We start from the raw sequence: 25,294 nt of genomic DNA, 5'->3' as shown, positions 1-25,294 counted from the left end.
GTGACTAGCACTCATAGTCATCCAAATACGCAGGACGCTGGCGCACACGCTGCTACTGTCTAGGCGGTTTAGGCTGCTCAGGCAGTTTGTCCGTCTCGACCGCCGGCCTGTCTGTATCAGCCTTAGGTTCGATTTCCTCATCTGGCTGCTGAGCTCTGTCGCCTCCCTGATTCTCTGCTGCCTCGCCATTGGCCTCACCTAAAGGACCAACAGGTAATACACGGTCAGCAGCCATATCCACCGGAGGCATATCTAGGGCAGGTCTTTCAGGAAGTGGTTGCCACCTAAACCCAATGATCTAGGTCAAGTGTCACTGACAAGTTTGTGGCTGACATGGCCAATACCTATGTCGTTGCCATAGCGTCATCGACTGACATCCCTCTCATGCCTAGGCATGCTGTCCACACACACTGTGTGCGTAGAGACTATGCGGGTAACCTGACCTAGCATTCATTGTTTCATGCTTGATGGGGTGTAGTTTTACCCACACCTCATCACCCACACTAAAACAGCTCTCGACATCTTCCTCAGATGCCTTACTGTTTTTATCAAAAGGCACTCGCCATTGGTATCGAGACAGCATATTCGAAGGCACAGAGGTCTTCTCCGGCTCCTTTCGAGGCGTCACATTATACCAAAAAGTCGCCTCCTCCGGGGTGATCCCACCCCTTTTGGCAATCTCTTTGATTGTCCGATGATTTCTTTCAAACTATTCCATTACCGCTGGGGGCATAGGTGTCTCGAAAACGAAGGAAAATTCCCCACCTGTATGCAAACTGATGAACAGCTGCTGACCTGAACATCATTGAGTTGTCCAGCAACAACTCATAACATGGCCCATGCTCAACCTACATGCTACACAGCTGAGTCACTATCTGTGCTGCAGACTTAGTTTGCAGCCTACGTCAGATAAACCGTGACAGGCCACAGTCCACCATTGACAGAGTAGGACTCACCATAATGAGTCACATCAATAGCAACTCAGCACCAGTTTTCCTCTATGGCTAAATCTCCAACGGCCACAATACTCTTGCCCCGCAGGGCAAAGTCAATGCGCTGGCATGCCTCGCAGCCTGCCAGGTTAGTCTTCCCCTGTTCCCGTGACAGATCACTACGAATCTGTCGTGCAAGGTAAAGCGTTCTGTCAACTCTCAGATGGTGCGGCAAATGTGCTGCCTGAATAGCGTCTTCAGGACTTTGGCCGCTGACACCTCAGCTGCTTCACAGTCAGCCTCTCGGTACTCTAGCCAATGCTTTGGTACCCTGGTGATAAGATCATCTTTATTCTTTACAGAAGGAACAAAGTGAACAGACACCGCAAGTCCATACTCGGGTATCGTGTCTAGGATAACCCCCAAACGACGCTTCACAAGCAAATCCACAACGCCCTTCGTTCGGACGCGGTTTTGCCCATCAATGATGTTGGTCAACCGGTTAACAGCTGTAAGCAAATTGATGGCCATCGTGAAAGTTTAAAACCCCCACACAAATGCTAAATTGATCCCCCGACCAACTGCCTCCAACTCGGCAACATTGATAGGCTTATGGTCAGATTCCTTTCAGAGCCATGAAGCATCCTTCACAATGTTGCCATCAACCTACAAGACCACATTCATGTCAAGGAAGCTTGCATCAGTCCACACTAACAGAACCTCGAGGGTTCACCCTCCAAACTCCTTTGACTGGTCCTCGCAGCAGGCTCTCGCCAAAAGCGCGCCAGCCAGGCTGCTGACTGTCTTCCCAACAGGAGAGTCCCAAGCTCCACTGCAGCCCAGCCACTTTAGAGAACTGCAGTGTGAGCGCAGCCACCCTGCCACAGAGTAGTGGACAACCAGTCGAGCACATATTGAAAACAGCTCCCTCTTCATGAGCGTTGATGGCTCAAAATTGTGCTCCAAAAGAGCTGCTTCCCTCGACATCTGTAGATGCATGCTAGAATTTTTCTGCAAAGCAACACCCAGCCACCGACCCTACATCTAGGGCCTCAGGCTCCTTTGTCTCGAGCCTGTGCCTGGCCAAGTGGTCTCTCAACTTTTGAGCATTCCGTATGAACTCCTGAACCACCATATCATCAATATAGTGATCAGTACCATGACGAACAAGTTCATCTAATGACAGAACCGTCTTAAGAATTGAGGTCAATGATTCTTGGTGCACATGACAGGCCAAAACCCAGTCGAGTTAAGGCATAGTGCACACCCTTGGACCTCACGACCTGATACTTCCGCAGGTCCTTGGAAATGTGGATCTGCAGGTATGCGGACTCAAGGTCTACCACCTTCAGCCTCCTCCGCAGCTGCCGCCATGTCCTACTCTTATCAGCGCACACTGCCACGACGTCATCAGCTGTATGACACTTGACAAATGAATTCAGCTCACGGTAATCCATGACTGGGCGCACTTTGTCTTTCGTCGGCTGAACTACTGCCATCAGCGGAATGATGCTTTTTACAGGCCCATGCCACCGCTTCAGCCAGCCTTTCGAGATCCAGCTCTTTAGTTCAGCGCAATAGCGCTCTCACAGCTGAGGTGCCTGAAAACATTTATACTCAGAGATCCTGGTTTGGTGCCCATTAGGTAACTCCCCAGACCACCGCCAACTAACGGTCCTTTGGCAAACTCAGAGACGAACGCTGGGTACTCAATCTGCAGAAAGTCCAAACTGCCACAGGCGGATGGCCCAGGGTCATTCACAACCGTGCTGGCTACACTAACATTGGACTCTCCTTGAAAAGCCCTGCAGCATTCATCTTGATGAGGTTTTCCACACCGGACACTGTATTTCGAATCTAAACCTCTCTTAGCAGTGACACCACTCAAATGATCGATGACATCACTGCCAAGAAGGCAGTCGACCCCGAGATTCATCAACTCAGTTATTACTAGCGCAGTAACACGAATGCACTGTGCCTGCAAACCAATAATGACTCGGCATCGGCTTCTCATTCGAGAAACTTTGCTATTGGCTGTTAGCAAAAGCTGGCCTGGCCTAATAGGAAGCCCGACTACCACCCGCGGACTCACCAATGTCTGCTCAATTCCTTTATCTACAAGATACATGAAATGACTGTTGAGAACAGCCCTAACAACTGGCATGCGGCTACTGCAGATAGTCCCACCAGCTGTCCCAGCCAGTACCAAACTGTCCGACCGCACGCCAGTACAGATTAGTGCTACTCTGTTTTCATGAAAAGGGCGTCATATGCGCCCTCCGCGTAAAAACTCGATTCACCATTAGTAGACCCGGCAGCTATGTCATCACACAATCGCTTCCTAGGACAGCTAGCAACAAGGTGCTCAGGGCTGCCACACCTGAAGCAACCCCTCCTTGAAGAAGCTTCATTTGACTTTTTCCTGCATTGCTCTTGTGCCCAAGTCTGTTGTTGACAGGCTTTTACACGGTGATTACCACCACACCGAAAGCAGCCGAAACTGCTTTCCCGCTGCTTGGAAGCTGCAGCGAGACAAACCCCTTGTCGAGTCTCTACTTGAGCGAGCTCCTGCAGCTTTCCACGAAACCAAGCGATCCCGCACACGGGCCAGCACAGACCCAAAATCAGCCGTGTAAAATGCAACTCATGCACAATGGCCCACTCATTAACGGAAGCTGGGAGTCCCTCATAGAACTTGACTCCAAAGCCAAGATCACTAGAAGACATCCCCAATCTTTTCCTGAATCATTCCAAACGATCCAAATAAATGTCAACTGTTCCCAGCCCCAAGCTGACAGTTGACAAATTGACCCCATGCTTCTTGTCGAGGCATAGCATACTCGGCTACCAGTGCAGCCTTCACAACCTCCCAACTGAAGGCCTCTCCCACCATCATATAACTACATAGCTGGACAGCCTTGCCATGCAGCATATATGGGAGGAGTTACCCAGGTGTGACTCTTTCCAGAGCACAGAATTGCTCATTGTTGGCGATCCATGCAAACAACTCTACAGGCCCATCACCGGTAAACTGTGGCAACTGCCGGTTCAGTCGATCCAAAATTAGCCAACGAGCCTGGTTGAGGATACTGGCCAAAAGGACACCATCTATTCCCATTCTATATCGTGTGCACCTGCTTCTGAAGAACCAGCATCAGCAGGTGCTGGCTTCGGGCCTTCCTGGCCCTTGCTACTTGATGCCATACCCTCGGATACAGCTGCCAACTAATTTATCTACCTGGCTTCCAGAGCCCTGATAAAAGTTGAAATAGCTTGTTAGCAAGACAACAAGGATGTTGCTGCGCAGCACCAAGCTGCTACGACGGCACACCAACCTCTCCTTTGCACCAGCCTTCACAACCACAGCGATACATGCCCACAGCAGAATGCGGTCACGAATTTCACAGCAGTCCCTACTGCCAACCCGTAGGCAAATCAAATAAGCAGCTTCGCTGCTATACAATCAACTCTTAAGCCTGACCACAACACACAGATTACCTGTCACACACCTGTAGATGTTTGTGGAAGTGTTTGAAAAATCCTAGGCTAAATCACACTATTACACAGTTGTATTAGTCATTGTCAGAGAGTCTTAAGACGGGTAGTTCATAGACTGAGTTTCTCTGCTTTTAGGCAAGTTCAGAGGAAAGGAAGCCGAGCAAAACAACTTATTCAGATGAAGGAGCACTTGAGGTTAGTAGAGAGACAACTTATGAACATTGTAGCGTTTAAACATTCCTACATGCATTCGAGCAATACAACACATAGGAGTATGTATATTGGTCCTTCAAATCCTAACCAAAGTTTTGTCAGTCTCGTTCAATAATTAAAGTGGGAGTGATGAAATGGAGCTCTGGGCATTGTGCTGATGAATGTGAGTGCCTTACAGGAGCACATGCAGGGTGTGCTGTTCAGACAACAAAATTTCACCTATGATAAGATTCGTGAGGCGGTAAGTGTTGTGTGCTCATCATTCGAGGGTTTGTATGGCATGCCAGGTGTGACAATGACAATAGTAGCAGTTATCAGAGTAGTGTTGCCTCTTACTTCCAGCTTCTGTTCATCTACTCTCTGTTATTAGCTACTCTCATCTACTTCTCTTGCTTGAATTATTTGAGTTGTCTTTTCATGTTGAAAGTATACATCCACTGACAGTTTTACGTGTACCGTGATGCGTCATCAACGATACATTTCAACAATGTCATTCGTATCCACAAATCACAACCAGCCATGTGCACTTGTGAACTTGTATTACAAGGCCATGATTGTGCTGACACATCGTTCAAACAAAGCTCAAGTTTTTCCTTCGTTATGTCATTTCCTGTAGTCGAGTTAATCTTTGTTTATGATTTTGCAGTTTTTAGTTCTTTGGTTATCGCTGCACCCTGCACTCAGTCCAGAGTGTATCAGCCAAGTGTCTAATATTTGCGCCTTGAATGTCAGTCTGTCATCTGTCTGCTAGATGACAGATTTGGGGATTGAGTTGCAGTAACATCGCCATTAATGGGGTGTTTTAGATGCAGAAACTTGGAAGTGGCAGCCACAACTCTCCCCATCCAAATATACCTGTAGTTAGTAAGTCGGCACCCTCTCATCATTCTCGTATACCGGTACTCAGCCAGTCGGCGGTGAAAGGTGAGGCTTCCCCATCGGCACAACAGAGCACAGCTACAGAATCGACTGAGGACCTTCAATCTATTATTGAGCATTATCGAGAGGAAGTGGAGGCCTTTGGGAGGCAAGTGTTAGATCTATGTTGAAGTACTGAAAAGACTTAGTTCATTGGATTCACCATAAACTGTAATATTGTGATACTACATATGTGTATAAGCTGTAATGACGTAATTGTCTTATGTTTAGACCTGCTGAGTTGAGTCGACAAACAGATGAACTCGGTAGAGAGTTGAGCGAAGTACAGAATGAACTCTCCCAAGCTCTCGAGTCAAACAAGCAGATTAAGGAAAGGTTTGTTAAACGATGTAAAAGATTAAAACTTTCAAAAACATTCTTCAATTTCACTTCTTTTTGTTTCTAAAAATTTGTCATTAGTAACTTTGTTTTGCGGGTGGGACCATTCTTGACAATAACATTATATGTGATTGTTGAAAGATTGTAATAATGTAATAATTCAATTAACTCTCTAGCTTATATGCAACAAATCTCTCCGACTAAATGTACATCACTCCTGGCCATTGTAGCTATGAAGGCAAGCTGGTAGAAAAGGATATTTATATTGACGAATTGGAAGAGAAGATAAGGCAACTCCAGGCGCAGCTGAAAGGTATATCTCTAATATCTTAGGTTTCAGTAGCAACACATGCTTCGAAAGACGTCCAAGAAACTCAGTTACGTTGTTAGAGTTTGTGGTTTACCAAAGACTAAAGCTCAAGGACAGTCTTTGGCACAATTGTGTGCTAGCTGTAGCACAGGTCAAGGTCAAAACACGAAGCTTTGCTGAAGTTATGTGGCAGACTACCTACTTGGCTAATAGTATATTCCTATTGTTATAGGTAAAAGTTGTAAAATTTAATATTAGTTGAATTTTTTTCTCATCAAATTTATTTAAATATTTAGAAAAAAAGCAATATTTGTAAATCCCATTTGTAATTTGGTTGAAAATATCAAACTAATGTATTTTTCGCTCTAGAAACACACATCTATATAAAGTATTGCCTAAGCAGCATTTGATTTCCTCATACAAAGGGCAGACCAAGGGGGGCAACTCTGCAGTTGGTCTTACCATGCCGTAAATCCAAGCAAGGAAGTATTATTAAAGTTTTTATCTTTCCGCTTCTAAAGGTACGGCCACACATGCCACGGAAATCATGAAATGAACGAAAAACAGAATTGTTTGGCCGAAATTCACAGAATTGTCCGAGCTGTGCATGCTTGCATGCACAGCTCTGACAATTTGCGCCAAAATTGTCCGAGCGCCAAAATTGTTCACGAAATGCTTTTAATTGGCTAAACAAACTATTAGCGAGCACGATTCTAGCAGCTTTTGCGATTTTATGTACTCCGAGGCACATAAGGCAACACACAAGAAAAATACTATCACAATTCACCATAGTAAATATGATGCAACTGACTTGATTGCGCTAAAGATAGCAACTCTTTCTACAACGGAACTTGCTGCTAAAAAGAAATTGTTATTATTTTTTTAAATAATGATTTGTAGCCATGGTGTCCGAACGATAAAAAACCAACAATAGCGCAATCTACGCAGTTACATTGTATGTACTATGTATGCACAGCTCTGACAATTCTGTGAATTTCAGTCGAATAATTCTGTGAATTTCGGCCAAATAATTCTGTTTTTCGTTCATTTTGTGATTTCGGTCGAAGCCAATAAAAAATTGGCACATGTGGTACTTAAAAATAGTTTTAGTTTCGATTTAATTTGACAATCTGATAGGTTTTAATTAACTTGTCAAAATTCATTAAAAGTTATATTAATCTTTTAAAAATTCGGCAAAGCTTCCAGTAGGAAATACTAACAATATTAAAATCAATTGCATTGTAACATTCACATTTGTGCTTACTCCACGTAAAGACTGCTTATTTACTGAATGAAAAAGAATAGCACTGCGAATAGCCAGTTCAAGACTCAATGGGACTAAGGCTAGGTTCTGATCCTAGCTCAATGGTAACAAGGTATTTGTTTTCACGGTAGTGCGTGATGACAATTCCGTTATGAGAAAACCTCGTCTGAAAACAATACCTATTCGCTGATTTTCACGGCAAGCTAAACATTATATCATATGCTTTGCTAGCAGTTGAAGTAGCTCCACCCTTTTATCACGTATTCTCTTCTCCCCCGACAGCACTCTACGCTGGCGACATGAGTGGCTCCATGACTTTAGATCTGCCAGGAAGTCGTCCCCCTTCTTCCTTACACTCTGTACCTGCAGAGCGAGCTAGTTCCAGGGTTGTGTCGCTGAATGGAGCAGCGCTGCATGACAGGTAAATAGCTTAGTGTCAGGGTGAGACAGGTGGTTGTATACAGGCTAGTTGGAGTCAAATACTTGGTATAATTAAATAAAGTGTTGCTCGTCTTCTTGGTAATGTCGATCAGCCATATCTTACCAGGTCTACTAGTGGTGTGGTTGCTGATAGAAGCACCCTTTCATTTTCTGGTTCCGCTCATCCCGGCTATGTGTCGCCATTTGAGAATGGAAATGTAACTCTCAACTCATCCTTCAATAAAACTGGAGAAGAGTCGGGTATCTGCAGAGGTGGCTCTCGGCCCTCAACTTGTTCGTCTACCAGGAGTCAAGGAGACCCGCCAGTTCGACATATCTCTACCATCGGAGAAGATGATGCCGGGTCTCGGTCTGCGACATACTTTTCTCAAGATGGTGAGAAGGTCCCTCATTGTTTATCCTTCTGCTTGACAAAGAGGTTTTAGCAGAAGTTTGGGTTTTATTTAAAGGTTCAAGATCTTCTGTAGATTACTTCACATGTCGAATACAATTGTATTTATAAATACCATTATATACATGTACATACCTATGCTAATATACAGGTATGTATCATAACATAGTCTTTGGTCTCATCCAAAGTGAGCTAAGAGAAGTTAATCAAGGATAACAGCAGTTACCATTCTAACTTTTAAACTTCATATCCTGAGCCAAGTGTTTTATGCAGTTCAAATAAATTAACGAAAAAATAAATCAATTGCAAAGATGTTTAAATGTAAAGGTGAAATAATTATTAAGCAATGGCTAAATATAGTCTGTCTTGTTACGATTACAATGAAAAATGATTCGGTACTGATAGAGTTAGTGCGAACTGAAAAAACAAAATAAAAATCATGAATATGTGATAATTAATAATAACGATTAGTGTAGAGAAGTGTGCGTGTATAAAAAAGGTTACTGTTCTACCAAAAGCTATTCATCAAAACTTTGAATATGACGATACTGGTACCTCTCGATACTTGTACAAATGTAAAAGTGAGATATCGTACTGTCTTCATCTGACCGAACGGAGAGAGAATGTGGAGGCAATTACTACTTAAGATAATACAATTGTCCACGTGAAAAGTATTTAGTCTTTACGGATTTAGAGATCAAACCTTGGTTTGATCCAGGTTTGAAACCAGGGAAAACTGGAAATCAAAATTACAAATTAAAAAATACGTAATGGTTAAAAACTTGAAAAATTTAAAACAAATAACAAACTGAAAAGGTAATATTTATTTATTAATGATAAAAAGTGCACATTTACCGTCTGCAATCATGAAAAGGATATACATTATATGATAAGTGCAATGGATGTGATAAGAACGGCTTAGCCTTGTGGTTACACGCACTTGTTTGCAAGCTTGCTGTTGCAATCTTTGTTAGTTTAAATCCAGTTCGAAGTTCATTTTTCGTCTCCAAAACTTCATCGCTATAACCAGACAGATGAAGGACAAACATTAATATTATATATATAAATGTAAATGCACTGTCTGTCTGTCCCTGTTTGTCATTCATCTGTCCAGGTATAGCGATAAAGTTTCAGCAATAAAAGATCACCTTTGTACTGGATTAGAACTCACGGCATTCAAATCACAAGTCCGCTAACAAGTGGGCGTAGCCACAAGGCTAAGCCGTTCGAATTCCACCCATCGCTCTCGCCATATACTGTATATCCTTTTCGTGATTGCACACTCTTTTCGTGATTGCGCATGCTAAATGTGTAGTTTTTATTATTAATTAATAGTGTACCCTCGGGTTACAATGTCCCTGTTAAGATTTTTTGCCTCACTATCTGGAACACGACGTTTTTTTCTCCTACCCATGTGAGGGCAAATTTTTTTTACTTGTTCTTGCCATACGATATCACCAAAAATTTCTCAAAGGTAAAATTTGGCATTCAGTGTACTGATTATGACAAAATAACGAAACTGCCGATAGTAAAATACAAACTAAAACGTTAAAGGTTGACTTGCAACAAAATTCACATTACCGTTAATTTATATGAAAAGATTCACCATGTCTTACTCTGTTGTGTTGTCGGTGCAAAACATGTGGAAAGGTGATTACAAGCTCTTAAAAGCTCAAAAATGAACAGAAAATCGCAGCCACATGAGACCGCCGTAGTTTGGATTCCCTTTCAAAAACAGCTCAAATGTGATGTAGTTGTGAGAGATGGTTTCTGTTTTCACTTTGTTGCAACCTTATTCGTCGGAATATTTTCACAAATATACTTCACGCATTCAATAAAAGTATGTCTATTGTACTTACGCGTCTGTTTTATCGTCATCGTAATGCTGTCACTTTTAGCAGTAATATCTTATAACTTACCATAAAATTTCGTTTAATTTTTTAGCCTTAGCTTGAAGGAGTACATATCATTGTCTGATAATCATGACGAGCCTGTTGGTCACTTGTGATAATCGAAAAGTGCTGCAGAAATTATTTGCGAAGTATTGGGTCACATGATCAGATTACGACTTGCCGATTAGACCAGGTCGAAATAAAACTGTAAAGTAGTGAGCATCTATATTTGATACGGGGTCTTTGGTAAAACCCGAAGTGTTTGTCATAAACTAGTACTACTATAAGTTTTATATTGAGCTTTGTATTGGTCTTTCAATTCACGTGAGAACATATGTGACAAGATGATAACCAAATTTCGTGGCTACGTCATCGAAATGAAGAGATTGCAATGTATGGCGGCTTTTCGTTTTTGAGCTTTTAAGAGCTTGTAATCACATTTCCACATATTTGGCACTTACAACACAACAGAGTAAGACATGGTGAATCTTTTGATACCAAATAACTGTAATATGAATTTTGTTGCAAGTCAACCTTTAACTATGTGTTTAATAAGCTAAATTCATTTAAGTTGAAATAAGCGTTAAATGTTACACACCTGTATGGAAGGTAAGAACTCATCAGGGTACGTACTGCACGTAGTACATTGTTATGTTACATTTTATTGCAGGTCATAACCACTAAATACACTAAAGTTGCAGTAGGTAACTATAGTTACTAAAGTTAACATATTGTTTTGCTACTAATTTTTAATACGTACGGTACGTATATAAGATTTTGATAATTTTCACCAGGAGGTGATTGAGCCATTACTTGCTAATTATTTCACATTTACATTTAAACACCTTTACAGTTGGTTTTTTTTCTCTTAAATTATTTAAATAAAATACTTCTATCATGATTTGAAATTTAAAAGTTACAGTTGTTTGAAAAAGTTTATAGATGAATACAATACACTATCATGCTGCAAACATGGTGTAAATAATTCATTAAAGTTAATTTTATGTTTATCTACCTGGTACCTTTTTGTCTGTAGAAATATCTCCTGTACAAGGTACAGATGGAATGTATGGGAAAACCTTGAGCCCTCTGACAGAGGTCAGCTCTGCTCTGAGCAAAGGATCGGGTAGCTACAGGGACAGTGGGCTCGATACGTCACATCGTACTGACCGCAGCAAGCGGGATGGCATCAGATCGGCCGCGAGTCTTATTGATACGCTAGGTAGGTTTCATTTCTACTCTCTGATTGATGTGAGAGGCTGGCTGGCTACTAGGAATGGTAAATATAGAGTGTAACTGGCCGCTGTATAGATGACTAGTAGAAAAAGGGGAGGGCCTCTTTGATGGGATAAAAAGGGTGTGGCCTTTCAGATGAGGTGAAAGGGGGTCGAGGCCTTTAAGATATGGTAAAAGGAGTGCAACCTTTCACATTAGGTAAAATTGGGCGGTGCCTCTCAGATATTGTAAAAGAGGTAAAAGATACAGTGGAAGGGGTGGGGTCTCTTAAATGAGGTGAAAGGGACGGGGTATCTCAAATGAAGCGAAAAGGGTGGGGTCTCTCAAATGAAGCAAATCGGGCGGGGTCTCTCAATTGAAGTGAAAAGGGTGAGGTCTCTCAAATGAAGCAAATCGGGCGGGGTCTCTCAATTGAAGTGAAAAGGGTGAGGTCTCTCAAATGAAGCAAATCGGGCGGGGTATCTCAAATGAAGCGAAAAGGGTGGGGTCTCTCAAATGAAGCAAATCGGGCGGGGTATCTCAAATGAAGCGAAAAGGGTGGGGTCTCTCAAATGAAGCAAATCGGGCGGGGTCTCTCAATTGAAGTGAAAAGGGTGAGGTCTCTCAAATGAAGCAAATCGGGCGGGGTCTCTCAATTGAAGTGAAAAGGGTGAGGTCTCTCAAATGAAGCAAATCGGGTGAGGTCTCTCAAATGAAGTGATAGGGGTGGGGTCTCTCATAGGAGGTAAAAAAGGGCAGGGACTCTAAGAAGAGGTAAGAGGGGAAGGCGCCTCTCAGATAACGTGATGGAAAAGAACAACAGTATGAAACCTAACAATTTCTTTTAATGCTAGTTTGTATATGAATCTCGTTGTCTGTTTTTCTTTTTGTTATTAGTGTTAATCTTTTTGTTTTAATCTTTGTGTCCAGTTATAGCGATTGAAATCTAGTAATTAAAAATCTGCCGTACAGAGGATTTCAACTCGCGACACTCAAATCACGAGTCTGCTAACAAGTGCCTAATCAATAGGCTAAGCTGTTCTCATCATTACTAATCCTCTTACATATAGGTATATCTTTATCACGGCACATGCTAAATATGCATTTATAGTCTTTATCACGGCATCTGCTGATGTAAAATATTATACTGATTACTTTGGTATCATAATATGTTTCATAGACCGGGCGGGTTAAAAATTATGACAATTATTATGCATCCTCATCAAATATTAGGTTTTACCGCTTGTTTATTTATGTCCTAGCAAAAAATCGATTTGATAGTGAAAGAGTTGAGAATGTTGCAGTCTCAAACAAAATAATAACAGCTGGTAGATACTGCCTGTAGTTTGACACTTGCTACTATTTCAGACGGCACAGCTGAAAGATTGAGAAGAGACGACTCCTTTAGATTGAATGATGCACCAAGTTTGGGTGGAACTCTGCTCCCTACACAGGAAAACCTCCTTAACACCTCCACTGACTCCATTAATAAGCTCGCACTGGAGCATCAAGCTCAGAAGCCTTACAGTGTGGGCAGTCCGCAGAAGGGTCCTGTCCACAGTCCCACAGTATCACGCAGTTCTGATTCTCCTTCCGGCGACACAAGGCAGTGGACTTCGTAAGTCACTTCCTTACAGAACGCTGCACTTTCAGTTTTGCTAACAATGAATGTTGTTAAAATTTTTGGATATTATGATACTGTTGTTTTTGGATGCAAGGTATGATGTCATGTTTGCTGGTTGGCCCAGATATTATTAGAGTGTGCAAATAATGTGTATTTGGATTGCTTAAGCCTGGTTCCCATATACGCCGCAAGCACTGGCGTCAGCACCGCAGGCTATTAGGGGTGAAATGTGAACCTACGCGCCGAGTACCACCGATAGTTGCCGGCCATCAACGCATGAGTTTAGCGCTGTTCAAATTTCGCAAAGAGCCGCAGGCAAAACCTTCTCGAAATGCACTGTACAGGTAAAGGTCAGCATTATCAAAACGGCATGTCGAGTGAACATTTTTATGCGATTATTAGCGGTGCAGCTTTATGTGAACAGAAGCAGCCGAGCTTAGCGCCGCAAGTGTTTTGCTGCGCAAGATTACCACCGGGGTCTCGTAATTGATATGGGAACCAGGCTTTAGTTATTTTAGGGCCCAATTGACTAGCAAGATTAGCGGATAGACATGTGTGATGCTGGGCACTATTGGACGGTTTTTATAACAATCGGCAAGTACAAACATGCTATGCAAAGTGCCTTGTGATCGTTTCACCAATAGCGTTGTGTATATACACTTACTTACAGCCCTTTTTAGGTATCCCAGAGCTGTCATCATCTCACTGTTATGAAAGTCATTATATAATAAGTTTAACTTGTTGCTTAATTTTGGTGTGTGTACAACTTTTAAATAATTTTCATTACTGCTACTTAATATTTATATTATATTAAATAATACATGAAATATTATACTTAATATTTCACGCTGTTAACTCACCGAGGATTGCTTTGACTGCGTGAAACTTAAGTAACAAGTCTAAATTTATTTAAAAAGTAGTACAGTGCACCCCCAGGTTACAATGTCCCTTTATATGACTGTTATTTATGTCGTCTGGCAGGAGTCCACTGTACTGAACACACCAGATTTATCTATAGCCGTACATTATGTAATACTAGAGTAGGCTACTTTTAGCAAGGAAGACATGTTATGGTATGACTCATTCATAATTAGCCATCAACCGGTATGTCATTAGAGTGCCAAACAAGATGTACTAAATGTTATTTTCTATTTTTTATTATTGTAACTGAGTAATATTTAAGAGTATGGATTTTTTGCTGGCTAGTCATCTGACAAATGAAGCTTCTACGATTGGGTGAACAAAATTCTGTTTTTCAAGGTTAAGCTTCCAGTTTCAGTTATTCAGTGAATTCATTTTACCTGTAAAAGATGGTACTTATATAGTGATTATTGATTTGTTATTGATTATTAATTATTTATTTTACATGTAGAAAGATGTTGTTTATAGCAGGACGACGGAAAGATATGAGAAGCGTACATCCCCCAGCCGACAAATCTTCCCAAAAGATGAGCCATCAGCAAGCTGGCAGCTGACAACAGATGAGCGGTTCTCTGGAGATAAACATCTCAGTAGAGGAGACTATGACCAGTCTCAGCGTGTCGGCAGGGATGTGTTGATGGAAAGCACTCAAACAGACACAGACGACTTTAAAGAGCTTGGAGAGAGGCTGGTGCAAGCGTTGAACAAGGAAGACTCTCTGAAAGATAGAAGGAACAATCTTGGTGAGTCAGTTTGCTTGTTGATGTTGACCGTGTCTTCTGTGATACGCAATCAGATTTCTTGTGATCAACAGACTATTTATGATCTGTCTCGGTATTTGACTCTCTACCCGCATTAATGTTCATCATATGATATGCAAAGGTTTGAAGGTGAAAGTAAAAACCTAACAGAAAAGTGATGAAAATTTGTAAAAGTTTTGTTTAAATTTTGTCTATTCTAAGTTTTGAAAGTTGTACTGTGTGTTACCTTCACCTCCAAATCTGCGCTTGGCTGAGTCTGAGGTAAAGTAATAGTTACTCCTTAATTTTATTGCTTATTACTTTTTTGATTTATTCTTTAGTTTTGTTATTGCATGTATTTTAATACTACCAAGTATAATTACCTGGAGTATTTGCTAGACTCTTAGGATGAGGAACAAATTAAATGAGATACAAAGTCCTTTTTGTAAAAGTATTTGCTCCGACATGGGATGATTTTGACATAACGAAGCAGACCTCAGACTGAATCAACTCTATATCTTGAGAGTAAACTGTAAACCAAAGTGTCCTGTTAACTTGTAACAAACCACTTGTTTATCTTCAGCCGATATTCACAAAGAGTATGAAGAAGCGCTTCGGAAGGCACAGGATGAGAGCGAGGAGCTGAGGTGAGTGAGCGGTCATTTCTCTCATATTCTGGTTGCTGAATAAAGACTAGTATTTTTATATGCAGAGTTTAATGAACATAGATATTCAAGAGTAGCACATGCTTTAGAGTTTCCTCTGGTAGTGCATTCGGCACTGTAGTATGGCATGGCAATCTTTTGTCTATCATGGAACATATTTTGTGCGAATGGCAATGTCTCAATTCAAAGTACCTGAGACAGATATCAATATTTTGTGTTGCCTTGTTAATGGTGTTTTTGTTATAAAAAATTTACATACAATATTTATATATTTGTTTGCTAGCGCGTAAAGACCAAAAAAAGCAAAAAATACTCGTTATGTTAGGGAATTTAAGTATTAAGTTGCATTCCTAGTCCTGGATAGTGTCATTATTTTTATCATTGTAAGTGGGAGTTGCGACACATTAACTTCAATAAGTTGCCAGCATCAGAATTCATTACACATTTATCAATGATAAACTGTCAGTCAATTTTATTTATTAGTTTGGTAGGCTAAGGCTCTGATGATCAATAGTGGAGTTGTAAATGATCGTCTGAAGTTTCAGATTCATATAAAGAATATGATATACTTGGACTCTAGGCATAAAAGTACTATCTACTAGTGCAAACATCTCAAAAGCAGAAGCAAAATCGTACTCATAAAATATTTTGTATACATGAATATATTTTTGTCGGGTATACGAGATATATCAAAATATCAAGCCCGGTCAAACTATATTTTTCTGAGTATCGCATGTAAATCTATGTAGAAATTGTACATTAGCGTGAGTTCTGACATGGACCTTTATTATTTTTTGCAGATCTCGTCTTTCTGAGGCTGAGTCTGAGGCAGAGGCTCATCTCACAAAAAGACTCGAGACAGCAGAAATAGCCAATGAGCTGCAACAACAGGTACCGCCTACCGAGACAATTGCATTTCATTCGTATCATTCCATCTTTTCTGCACACCTTTTTATCATTCAGGAATTGTCTTCTTTGTACCAGCCAACACTTGTAATCATCAAAGATGACTTAGCTACTTACTCCTAGAAATGGAAGAACTTGCATAGCTATGTCACTTTTATAGATTTGAGTTGGCATTATGATTTATACATTTTGAAATACGATTATCTGCCCCTGTATAAAATGTTTAGCTGTTGCGATCACGGATGGAAATTAGCACAAAATTGAAGTTAACCCTGTGTAAATATTTTGTTGGCTATACTCAATTTTGTAGTAATTAGTTTGACACCTACTGCAGCTCATCTGATTATGAATAAATAAAATATAGGTTACTTTCTAGGCAGTTAAAGTAAATAATGTTAGCTATCATTTACCACTGTAATCTGATCATTAGCTGACCACTTAATGGAATCGTTTTTCGTAACCTTTTGTGGCAAATATATTCAAGATTTATTTACGATTTTTGCTTTGTTTCAAACAAAAGTCTTTCCTTCTAGTAACCTTCAATTTGTGTTATTGCAGCAAAGCTACCTTGAGTTTCCTGAGAATTACACCGTAAGCGGCGATGTGTGCTCACCATTGTCTAACCATCCTCTTGCTGTGACCTAACTGTTTCAATTTTCAAATCCCGAATCTTTCCTTTATAAGCACCCGAAAGGTCATACAGTAAAAGAACTTGTCATTGGACATGGCCGCCTTCACTGAGCTATTAATCAATGTTGGAATATTTTTTCTTTTTTTGGTTTCTCGCTATTTGACTAACACAAAAGCAGCTGGTTGGGTGTTCAAGAAGTTATACAATACTTGTACACTCGGCATTCCTGAGCATCGTGATAGATTGTAATGAGTAATCAGAATGTGCATAATTGACTTTTTCACTACTAAATTAAATTATTTACCAGGACAAAGTTACGTATTTCGTAAAACCTATGTTTGAAAAGAGCGCGTATAAATCGTCATTAACTTTTGACCCACACGGTCCATAAAAAATATTTTGATACCAAAATAATCGTCATGAAGTTCTACATCAGCCGGTGCCATGAAAAGTATCACAAATGCCATCTTTAATGAGATTGAACACATTTTTGGTGATTTTAGAAAAGGCTGAGAATGTCTGAGCCGGGTGATTTATCGATATTATTACAGTTCACGGTGTTATTATTATTACAGATAAAATAGGAATAATAACTTCTAGTTGTACTAGTATTCAATAAAAATCACCTAAAGTCTATAGATCTAAAATTAGAAAAAATTTGTAGCTGTAATGCGTCTAGCACAACTGGCCATGCTAATAGTGAATTGCAATAAAAAATAAAAGATTTCACAGAGCGAAACTACGTTCAGGATGGGTTGTTAACATGGTTTTATTGGCTCAACGCGTGCAGTTAATTGTTTTCTTTCATTTAAGTACAAGTACAATAGGGTTTTTACTAACTAATCACTAATCATAAACGATTTGTTTGAAGCCCGCTAAAACCGTATCATGCAACTCTTGGCCATACAAAAACGCTTTGCTGAGCCGAACTACACGGCTTGCAAAGCCAAAGAGTTTGTGCCTGTGCACACTATCGCTCAATTCGATGATTAGCTGTGCAGTTGACCGCAACGATGGGCTGCTATGACGTCATTTTGCGATGAGCGGCCAATGTAATTGTTGCTAGTGACGATGCGATGGACTTTCAACAGATATATTAAACTTTGTCACCGATGATCGCAACTGCTAGCATATTTATTGGCTGTTTGTTGGCCACATTGAATACAATTTTAACAGTTGTGAAGATTGGTGTTAACTCATATTATCAAGCATGGCGAAAAACTACGCTCTGTCATAAATTGCATAATCAAATAATTAAAAGATAACAAAAGGACCTACGATATCACTAATGCAATTTCGTAATTTCTAATTTGTTGTTGGTTAGCGATCACCTTTTCGTTGAGGATGATGTAAAAACAGCTAATGGTTGCAGTCCATCGCACAGCTACAGGCTGATTTGCGGATAGTGTGCAGAGGCCTTTAATGAGGGAGGTAAAAGTGGTGATGTGCTAGCTAGAGAGCCTTACGAAAGAAATGGAAATAAAACTGATTTGTAATGCCTTTAATGCTAGAGGTTAAATTGCTAAAACTGACAGACCTATTGCTTCCTTGACAGTTGTTAGAGAAGGCCAACACTCTTCAGATGGTGCGGCAGCGGTATGAGGAGGAACTTGTTGCATCAGCGGATAAAGTCCGGCATTTAACGGAGGAACTCTGTTCAGCAAAGGTAAATTCAGCTTTCCTTATAGTATGGTAAGATGGCTTAGGCAAGATCCTTTGGTAAATCATTCACAGTCTGAGTGGCTGTTGTGGTGGGTCTTTATCCCATTGATGGTAGACTTGAATTTGTTCATTTAAGTTGGAAACAAGGAGAAAGATTCTTAAAGATGTGGTTGCGTCAAATTTGAGTTGATTTTTTAAAAAAGCATTTTTTTTCTCTATCAGTTGATATGTTGTTTGTTGTGTTAGGCGATCTCATTGCCAAGATATTTGAAGATTAAAATCGAAAAAATCTGATCGCGGTAAATATGCTCAGGCCAAAAAAACATGCCCAGACTTGCCCAAAATGATGTCATGCGTGATTTATCTGTCAATATATCTCGTATTCACATCGGCTATTTGCGATAAAAGTCTAGTCCTACGCGGCTCTATTGGCATATATTTTATTTTGTATTTGCTCACGTTAGTTAGAATAAAATTTTAAACCCTGCTACAGATACATTATTATGAATGTTTCAAAGGCCTCAAATAACGAAAATTGAAAATTTGTCTTACTCTCTTTCTCCAAATGCTGTGTAAACATTTGAGTGCCGACTACCAATTCTAATGGTCTGTTCAAGCAGACCGCAATTCTGTCAAGCAAACTATGTAGAATAAGGTCTTTGTATCAGCACAGTTCCGCCGCTACCCACACTAACGATATACAGCCTCCCAAAAGCCCCGCCCACATTATGTCCGTCGCCTATCCTTGGTGCGGGGCTGTATATCATTGCCCACACCGAAAACTAGTTTCTTACTACCGTAAGTAAAATAAGCAAGCTGGGTCTTTGAAAGGAATATACATAGGGATAGAGTTTTAAGGATGAGAAGTCTGCTGCAAACTGGATTTGAATTCACATTCTCCAGTTCTGCGGACATCCATATACCGTATCCAATTCACTACAATATTCTGCAAATAATGTTTTGCATTATCTTCAACAATATAATTTTTACAAGCAAAAAGATTTTCATCTCGGCATAAAGTTTTTATTAAAAATATTCATCAAGTCGTGGCCACTCACATAGTTTTAGCTGATACAATAAGACAAATTCATTTACTGCAACAAACTCAAACAAAACATCATGGTTTATGCAGCACACATTCAAGTCTCTCTTTCCCCTTTTTGGCAGTTTCCACGCTGACAAAGCTGCTTCGGCTGGTGGGACGACATAAACATCCTGTAATCAGTAAAACAAATGCAATAAATATATTTCATTCATAGATATGTCATTCTAAAGCGTATCTACTAAAAGCTTTCAAATTGGGAGTTTGATAGATTGCGAGTGTAATTTTAAAAACGAATAAATGTTTAACAAAGGCACAAGTACGCCAAGCCAACGATTCGAAGCTTTGGTTCTTGAAGCTAAAGATTTGCATTGATCAATCGATTTTCTTCACTTTCTACAAGTGAAAAGTGAACATCTAAAGTCAAATCATGAATCTAATTTACTAGATAAAACTGCCGCAGAAAATTTGAAGCAAATGTAGCTAGGTGAACCGATAAAAAAACATAAAACGATGATTAGTGATAGCAAAAAGTTATAATTTTATTAATTAGTTTATGTATTAATGAGTATTAAAATATTACCTTTAATATATTCATCAATCTAAGCCATTGTATTGCTAAATGCTAAAGATTAAAAAGGAGCCGTCAAGAACTCACTGTACATACGTATCTCGCACACGCAGGAAATTACATTTTAGCCTCAAACAGCGAAATATAATCTGAATGTAAACTCAACAGGAAACTCTATAGGAGACTCATAGTAAAAGATAAATTTATCTCCATTCTCCGATCTTCCTCCGTAGAACTTTAACTACCTGATGCCAAGAAAACTTGGAGTCACCTTCGCAGCAACTTTTACAATTATGTTGTTCGCCAATAAAATGTGTCGATCGAGTAATTCATTAAAGTAATGATGTTAATTAATTTAGTAAATATCAATGCCCATGCGATTTAATAATAGAGTAAAATCCCTAAAATTGAGATCACAGACAACGCGTTTTAGGTGTGATAACATTTATTACGGCCTATATAAAAATTTCGCGCTGATGATTGGCTAAGGAAGCGACCTCATATTTATCGCTCGCGGTTTTTTCAGATGTATTGCTTAAGACGTCACGAAAGAAGCACCCGCTGGAACGTGAGCTTTTTAAAAGAGGGCCTCATTCAAACGCATATCTCTGGACAGGGTTGATCTACAAAGACAAAAATGGCATCAAATTGTAGCTGATACCTTTTATGGGTCTTAATTTCATAAAATCGAATTTTTTGACGCAACCACATCTTTAAAATGGCACAGATAATCTGTCTGTAAAATCAAGCCCCATCAGAAGAAAATATGTAATGTAATGTTCCAAAGGGTTGAGTTTAAGGAGACATGCTGACAAACGCCATTTGAGAGCTATGCAACGGCTTGCTGTATTGTGTTCGCTGTCTCAGGAATGAGATCAACCTACCACCAGCTGTAGTCTATATTATTTTGGTGTTTTATTTATTTACCGTTCTTAGCAATTGTTTCTGCTAGGAATCATCAGGAAAGCTTGATGAAGAGCTGCGAAACTCACAATTGGAACTGAAGAGTGTTAATGAGGCTCTTGCTGAGTCAAGCAGACGATTTAAAGATGTCTCTCAACAACTCAGGTAGTTATAGCTTTCTGCACAGTCCATATGAGTTCTGAGAGCTGTGGTCGTCGTGTATATGCTGAAAGATCACTCTTTATTCAACATGCAACCTCTCGCAAAAGCTATAACAAAAGAGATTTTCTCAACACAAATCTGTCTACAACATCATTGTATGTTTTCTCGGTTCTCTATCACGTGTTCTCCATTGCGCGTTCCATGGTAGCGCATTTTTCGTAACGCGTTCTTCGTAGAGCATTATTGGTAGCGCCTTCTCCGTAGCGCCTTTTCCGTAGCGTGTTTTTCATATCGCCTTCTCCGTCGCACGTAACATTGTTGTCTTTCTACTTTGTTTCGTATTTTCACCACGGATACAATTTGCAACAAAACGATAACATGTATGGTTGGTGTATGCCGTTATTTTTTAAGCTGTAAACTTGCTGCAGGAAGATCAAGGAAGAATTGAGAGAAGCAGAGACTGCCACACATGAGGCCAAGCAGGTTTCTTCCGAGGCCTGCAACGCTCTTGAACAGACACAAAGGGATCTGAGGGCAAGTTGTGCTGAGCTGAGGCTATCTCGAGATGCTCTCGCTGACAAGACTAACGAGTGAGTTTATCTCTATTTGTTCGCAGGTAAACAATTCTGAGCTGACCCAGCCATAAGCTGCTCGTATAAAATTTAGTACTCATTACAGCTATCATGCATTTTATTTGGTTTGCAACAATAAAATTGTGATTGTTACTGTTCCGGTGATTGTTAATGCCTAACGGTACAGTTCCGTTAGGCACTGGGTTGAAAAGCGTCGGTTAATACGGAACAGTGCCTAGCGGCACTGGTCTGTTTTAACCAGCAAAGTTGCTGCCGTGTTAAAAAGCACCGTCATAAGTTCGGCGGCCTATACAAAAGGTGCGGCCTATGTATTGTTTCCTTTTTTTTTTTGAAAATGAAGCGGATGCAGCTTATAGGGGTGCAGTAATAGTCCGAAAAGTTTGATAGAATTATTCAAAGAGCAAGGCATTGGCTAGTCGATGCATTTTAAATAAAACAGAATATTGTTATTGCTATAATGATTATACTGCTTTCTGTCTAAACATGTTTCCCAACACTCTGGTGTTTCAGCCATATATGTCTGAACATACTATCGGCAGGCAAGTTGTGCTGACAAAACAGCTGAGACAAGCAGAGCTGGATAGAGATGAGTTTGCTGACAGAGTTGTTGAGCTGCAAGCCCAAGTTGACGACTATGAGCAGGCACTTCCAGTCATGATGTCTGCCAAGTCCGGCAAAAGGAATAGGTATATTGTCAATTCCCGAGATACAATATTTCATTTTTTAGGTTCGAACTCGAAAATTTGAAAACAATTTTTGATGGCTTTCTTAGTACTCTGAATTTGCCTTCTCTTGCCTGCAAATTAATCGTCTGCTCGAAAAGTGTCTATTCAAATTTCTTTTCTTCGGCTACATCAACATTTATCACTTGCAGCTCGACAGCTCGCGTCCCATCAGTAAAGCGATTGCAGGATGAGATAACTTCTATACTGGACACGAGTGAGCATATCAGGAGTAATCTAGCATCAGCTTTGGAACAGTCGGTGCTGAATGATTCACACGCAGCAGGTTAGTAGGCTACAGGTGACCACTCGCGCAGCAGGTTGGTAGGCTACAGGTGACCACTCACGCAGCAGGTTGCTTGGCTACAGGTGACCACTCACGCAGCATTTTAGTAGGCTACAGGTGACCACTCACGCAGCAGGTTAGTAGGCCATAGGTGACCACTCACGCAGCAGATTTATGGATGTTTGCAGTAATGCCCACGCTAACCTCATCACCAAAGGGTTCATATCTCACTGATGATTCTTCAACTTTGTGTTTCGTTACGCGCGTATGAGGAAAAAATTCCAGTAGCAGATAACACCACGCCAAAGTGAAAAAATTTTTTGGTTCTTTTCATAAAAATGAAGTATGGGAAATAAATCGAAGTAACCTCTGGGGTCTGTTGTCTGCATATTGTGTTTGGCTCTTCCGACTTTAGCATCAGCCTTAATGCAATGCGTCTCTCTTGGACTATGTCTTCTTCTATTGCTGTTTAATGCAGTTTTAAAATATCAGAAATCGAAACGCTGTTCACTCATTGCTTTTTACCATGTTTGCAATATTGCTCAATTGTTAATGGCTGTTTCACTTTTGATGCTCTGCTAGCCTTCACTGCTCTCTCCTTCACGCTCGTGTGTCTTATTTCCTATTTATTGGTTGTTGGCAATGCTAGCCTCACTTCCTCACTTCCACTTCCTTTGCACTGTTTTAAGAGGGTGACCATGCTTCTCTAACAGCAACTCCTAAATCAGGCATGGATGGTAAACTCATCGAGTTGCTCAAACTAAACCTTGTCAGAGTGGAACAACTTAACGAGCGAATCACAGAGCTGCTAGATGTCGAACAGGAAGCTTTGTTGGCTGTTAGATCTGCACAAATTCCGACAGAAAATGGTAACATTTTCTTAAAGAGCTGCCTCAAATGCATTTTATAATCTGTACTGATTGTTGTTGGTTAAGAGTGGCATTAGCTAAGCTAACAATTGGAGAATGTCAACTTTATAGCCAGTCAAACTTCTTTTTGTCCAGACGTTTATGTGTTTATGCTATCGGCAGGACTCTAGTAGCGCTTACTAGTTGCGACTTCTTTCTGCAACTAGCATTAAAGCTTCAGTCCAAGAAGGTACTTACTTTGCTTTTACTCATAGTTCAAAAGTTCAAAAAAGTTCAAAAACAGCAGATTTGCTGTTCAACTAAACGTGATATAAGCTCCAAGAAGTTGCGTAATGCACCAGTAATATGAGCAGTTCATAACATCCAGCTGGAATTAACAAATCTAGAAAATTAAATTGTTAATGTAACTATCAATAAAAAATATTAGATTAGGCTTGCAATGGTACATTTCCTGTACATCGTATGTCTAAAGTTATTATGAAAAGGTTTGGCTGTAGAACCTTTTTATTGAACTTTACATTGTACAAGGAAATACTGTACTTACATTGTACAAGGGAATATTGTACTTACATTGTACAAGGGAATACTGTACTTACATTGTACAAGGGAATACTGTACTTACATTGTACAAGGGAATACTGTACTTACATTGTACAAGGGAATACTGTACTTGCATTGTACAAGGGAATACTGTACTTACATTGTACAAGGAAATATCGTACTTACATTGTACAAGGGAATACTGTACTTACATTGTACAAGGGAATACTGTACTTACATTGTACAAGGGAATACTTTACTTACATTGTACAAGGGAATACTATACTTACATTGTACAAGGCAATACTGTACTTACATTGTACAAGGGAATACTGTACTTACATTGTACAAGGGAATACTTTACTTGCATTGTACAAGGGAATACTGTACTTACATTGTACAAGGGAATACTGTACTTTCATTGTACAAGGGAATACTGTACTTACACTGTACAAGGGAATACTGTACTTACATTGTCAAGGAAATATTGTACTTACATTGTACAAGGGAATACTGTACTTACATTGTACAAGGGAATACTGTACTTACATTGTACAAGGGAATACTGTACTTACATTTTCTATGGGAATACTGCATGTTGGAAGTTTAAAATATGTACCGTGTAAACTATGTAAAGGTTCTACTTCAGAGCCTTATCGTAGTTGTTCTTCGACTGATATGAGTTGGCAATGTCAATTTGTATTTTAGATTTAAAATTCAATTACTTATTTCTGCAAACATGCTCTTTTATACAAGCTGTTAATGATGTTGATAATTGTGGTGTTGTAGCTTTTTTTGCGCTTCAATTAAAAGTGAAACAATTTTAAATGTATTAGAAGCTGTTTTATAGTTGGATGGCTAAAAGTTCTAGAAAGTTCTTTAGCGATGCAATTTGATTTCCTTTCATTTAGTCTCAGGAGAAGCAGTATACCGCCTCCCTAACAAACTCACAGAATCTGATAAGACAACTTCTCGAGGACACATCGAAGGTAAAGCTTTCTAATTGTTCGTATGCAATGCTTTATAGCCTACATCTTACTAAAT

The 25,294-nt window shown here is 40.0% G+C and overlaps 1 protein-coding gene across 1 annotated transcript in view; it reads left to right on the top strand.

The window, feature by feature from the left end:
• Positions 1-25,294, top strand: part of LOC137408122 (putative leucine-rich repeat-containing protein DDB_G0290503) — a 70,631-nt gene that overhangs the window by 36,962 nt on the left and 8,375 nt on the right. Inside the window, exons 17-34 of the mRNA XM_068094512.1 lie at positions 4,566-4,625; positions 5,450-5,670; positions 5,793-5,897; positions 6,131-6,213; positions 7,757-7,895; positions 8,022-8,290; positions 11,235-11,420; positions 12,782-13,031; positions 14,427-14,701; positions 15,282-15,345; positions 16,164-16,254; positions 18,456-18,566; positions 21,128-21,243; positions 21,669-21,830; positions 22,373-22,519; positions 22,708-22,841; positions 23,531-23,710; positions 25,162-25,239. Of these exons, the coding sequence (XP_067950613.1) occupies positions 4,566-4,625; positions 5,450-5,670; positions 5,793-5,897; positions 6,131-6,213; positions 7,757-7,895; positions 8,022-8,290; positions 11,235-11,420; positions 12,782-13,031; positions 14,427-14,701; positions 15,282-15,345; positions 16,164-16,254; positions 18,456-18,566; positions 21,128-21,243; positions 21,669-21,830; positions 22,373-22,519; positions 22,708-22,841; positions 23,531-23,710; positions 25,162-25,239 (2,671 nt within the window). The remainder of the gene's footprint in view (positions 1-4,565; positions 4,626-5,449; positions 5,671-5,792; positions 5,898-6,130; positions 6,214-7,756; positions 7,896-8,021; positions 8,291-11,234; positions 11,421-12,781; positions 13,032-14,426; positions 14,702-15,281; positions 15,346-16,163; positions 16,255-18,455; positions 18,567-21,127; positions 21,244-21,668; positions 21,831-22,372; positions 22,520-22,707; positions 22,842-23,530; positions 23,711-25,161; positions 25,240-25,294) is intronic.

This window comes from Watersipora subatra, chromosome 11 (genome assembly GCF_963576615.1).
Source record: "Watersipora subatra chromosome 11, tzWatSuba1.1, whole genome shotgun sequence".
In the NCBI taxonomy this organism is placed as follows: domain Eukaryota; kingdom Metazoa; phylum Bryozoa; class Gymnolaemata; order Cheilostomatida; family Watersiporidae; genus Watersipora; species Watersipora subatra.
This window is presented reverse-complemented; position numbering and strand designations above follow the sequence as displayed.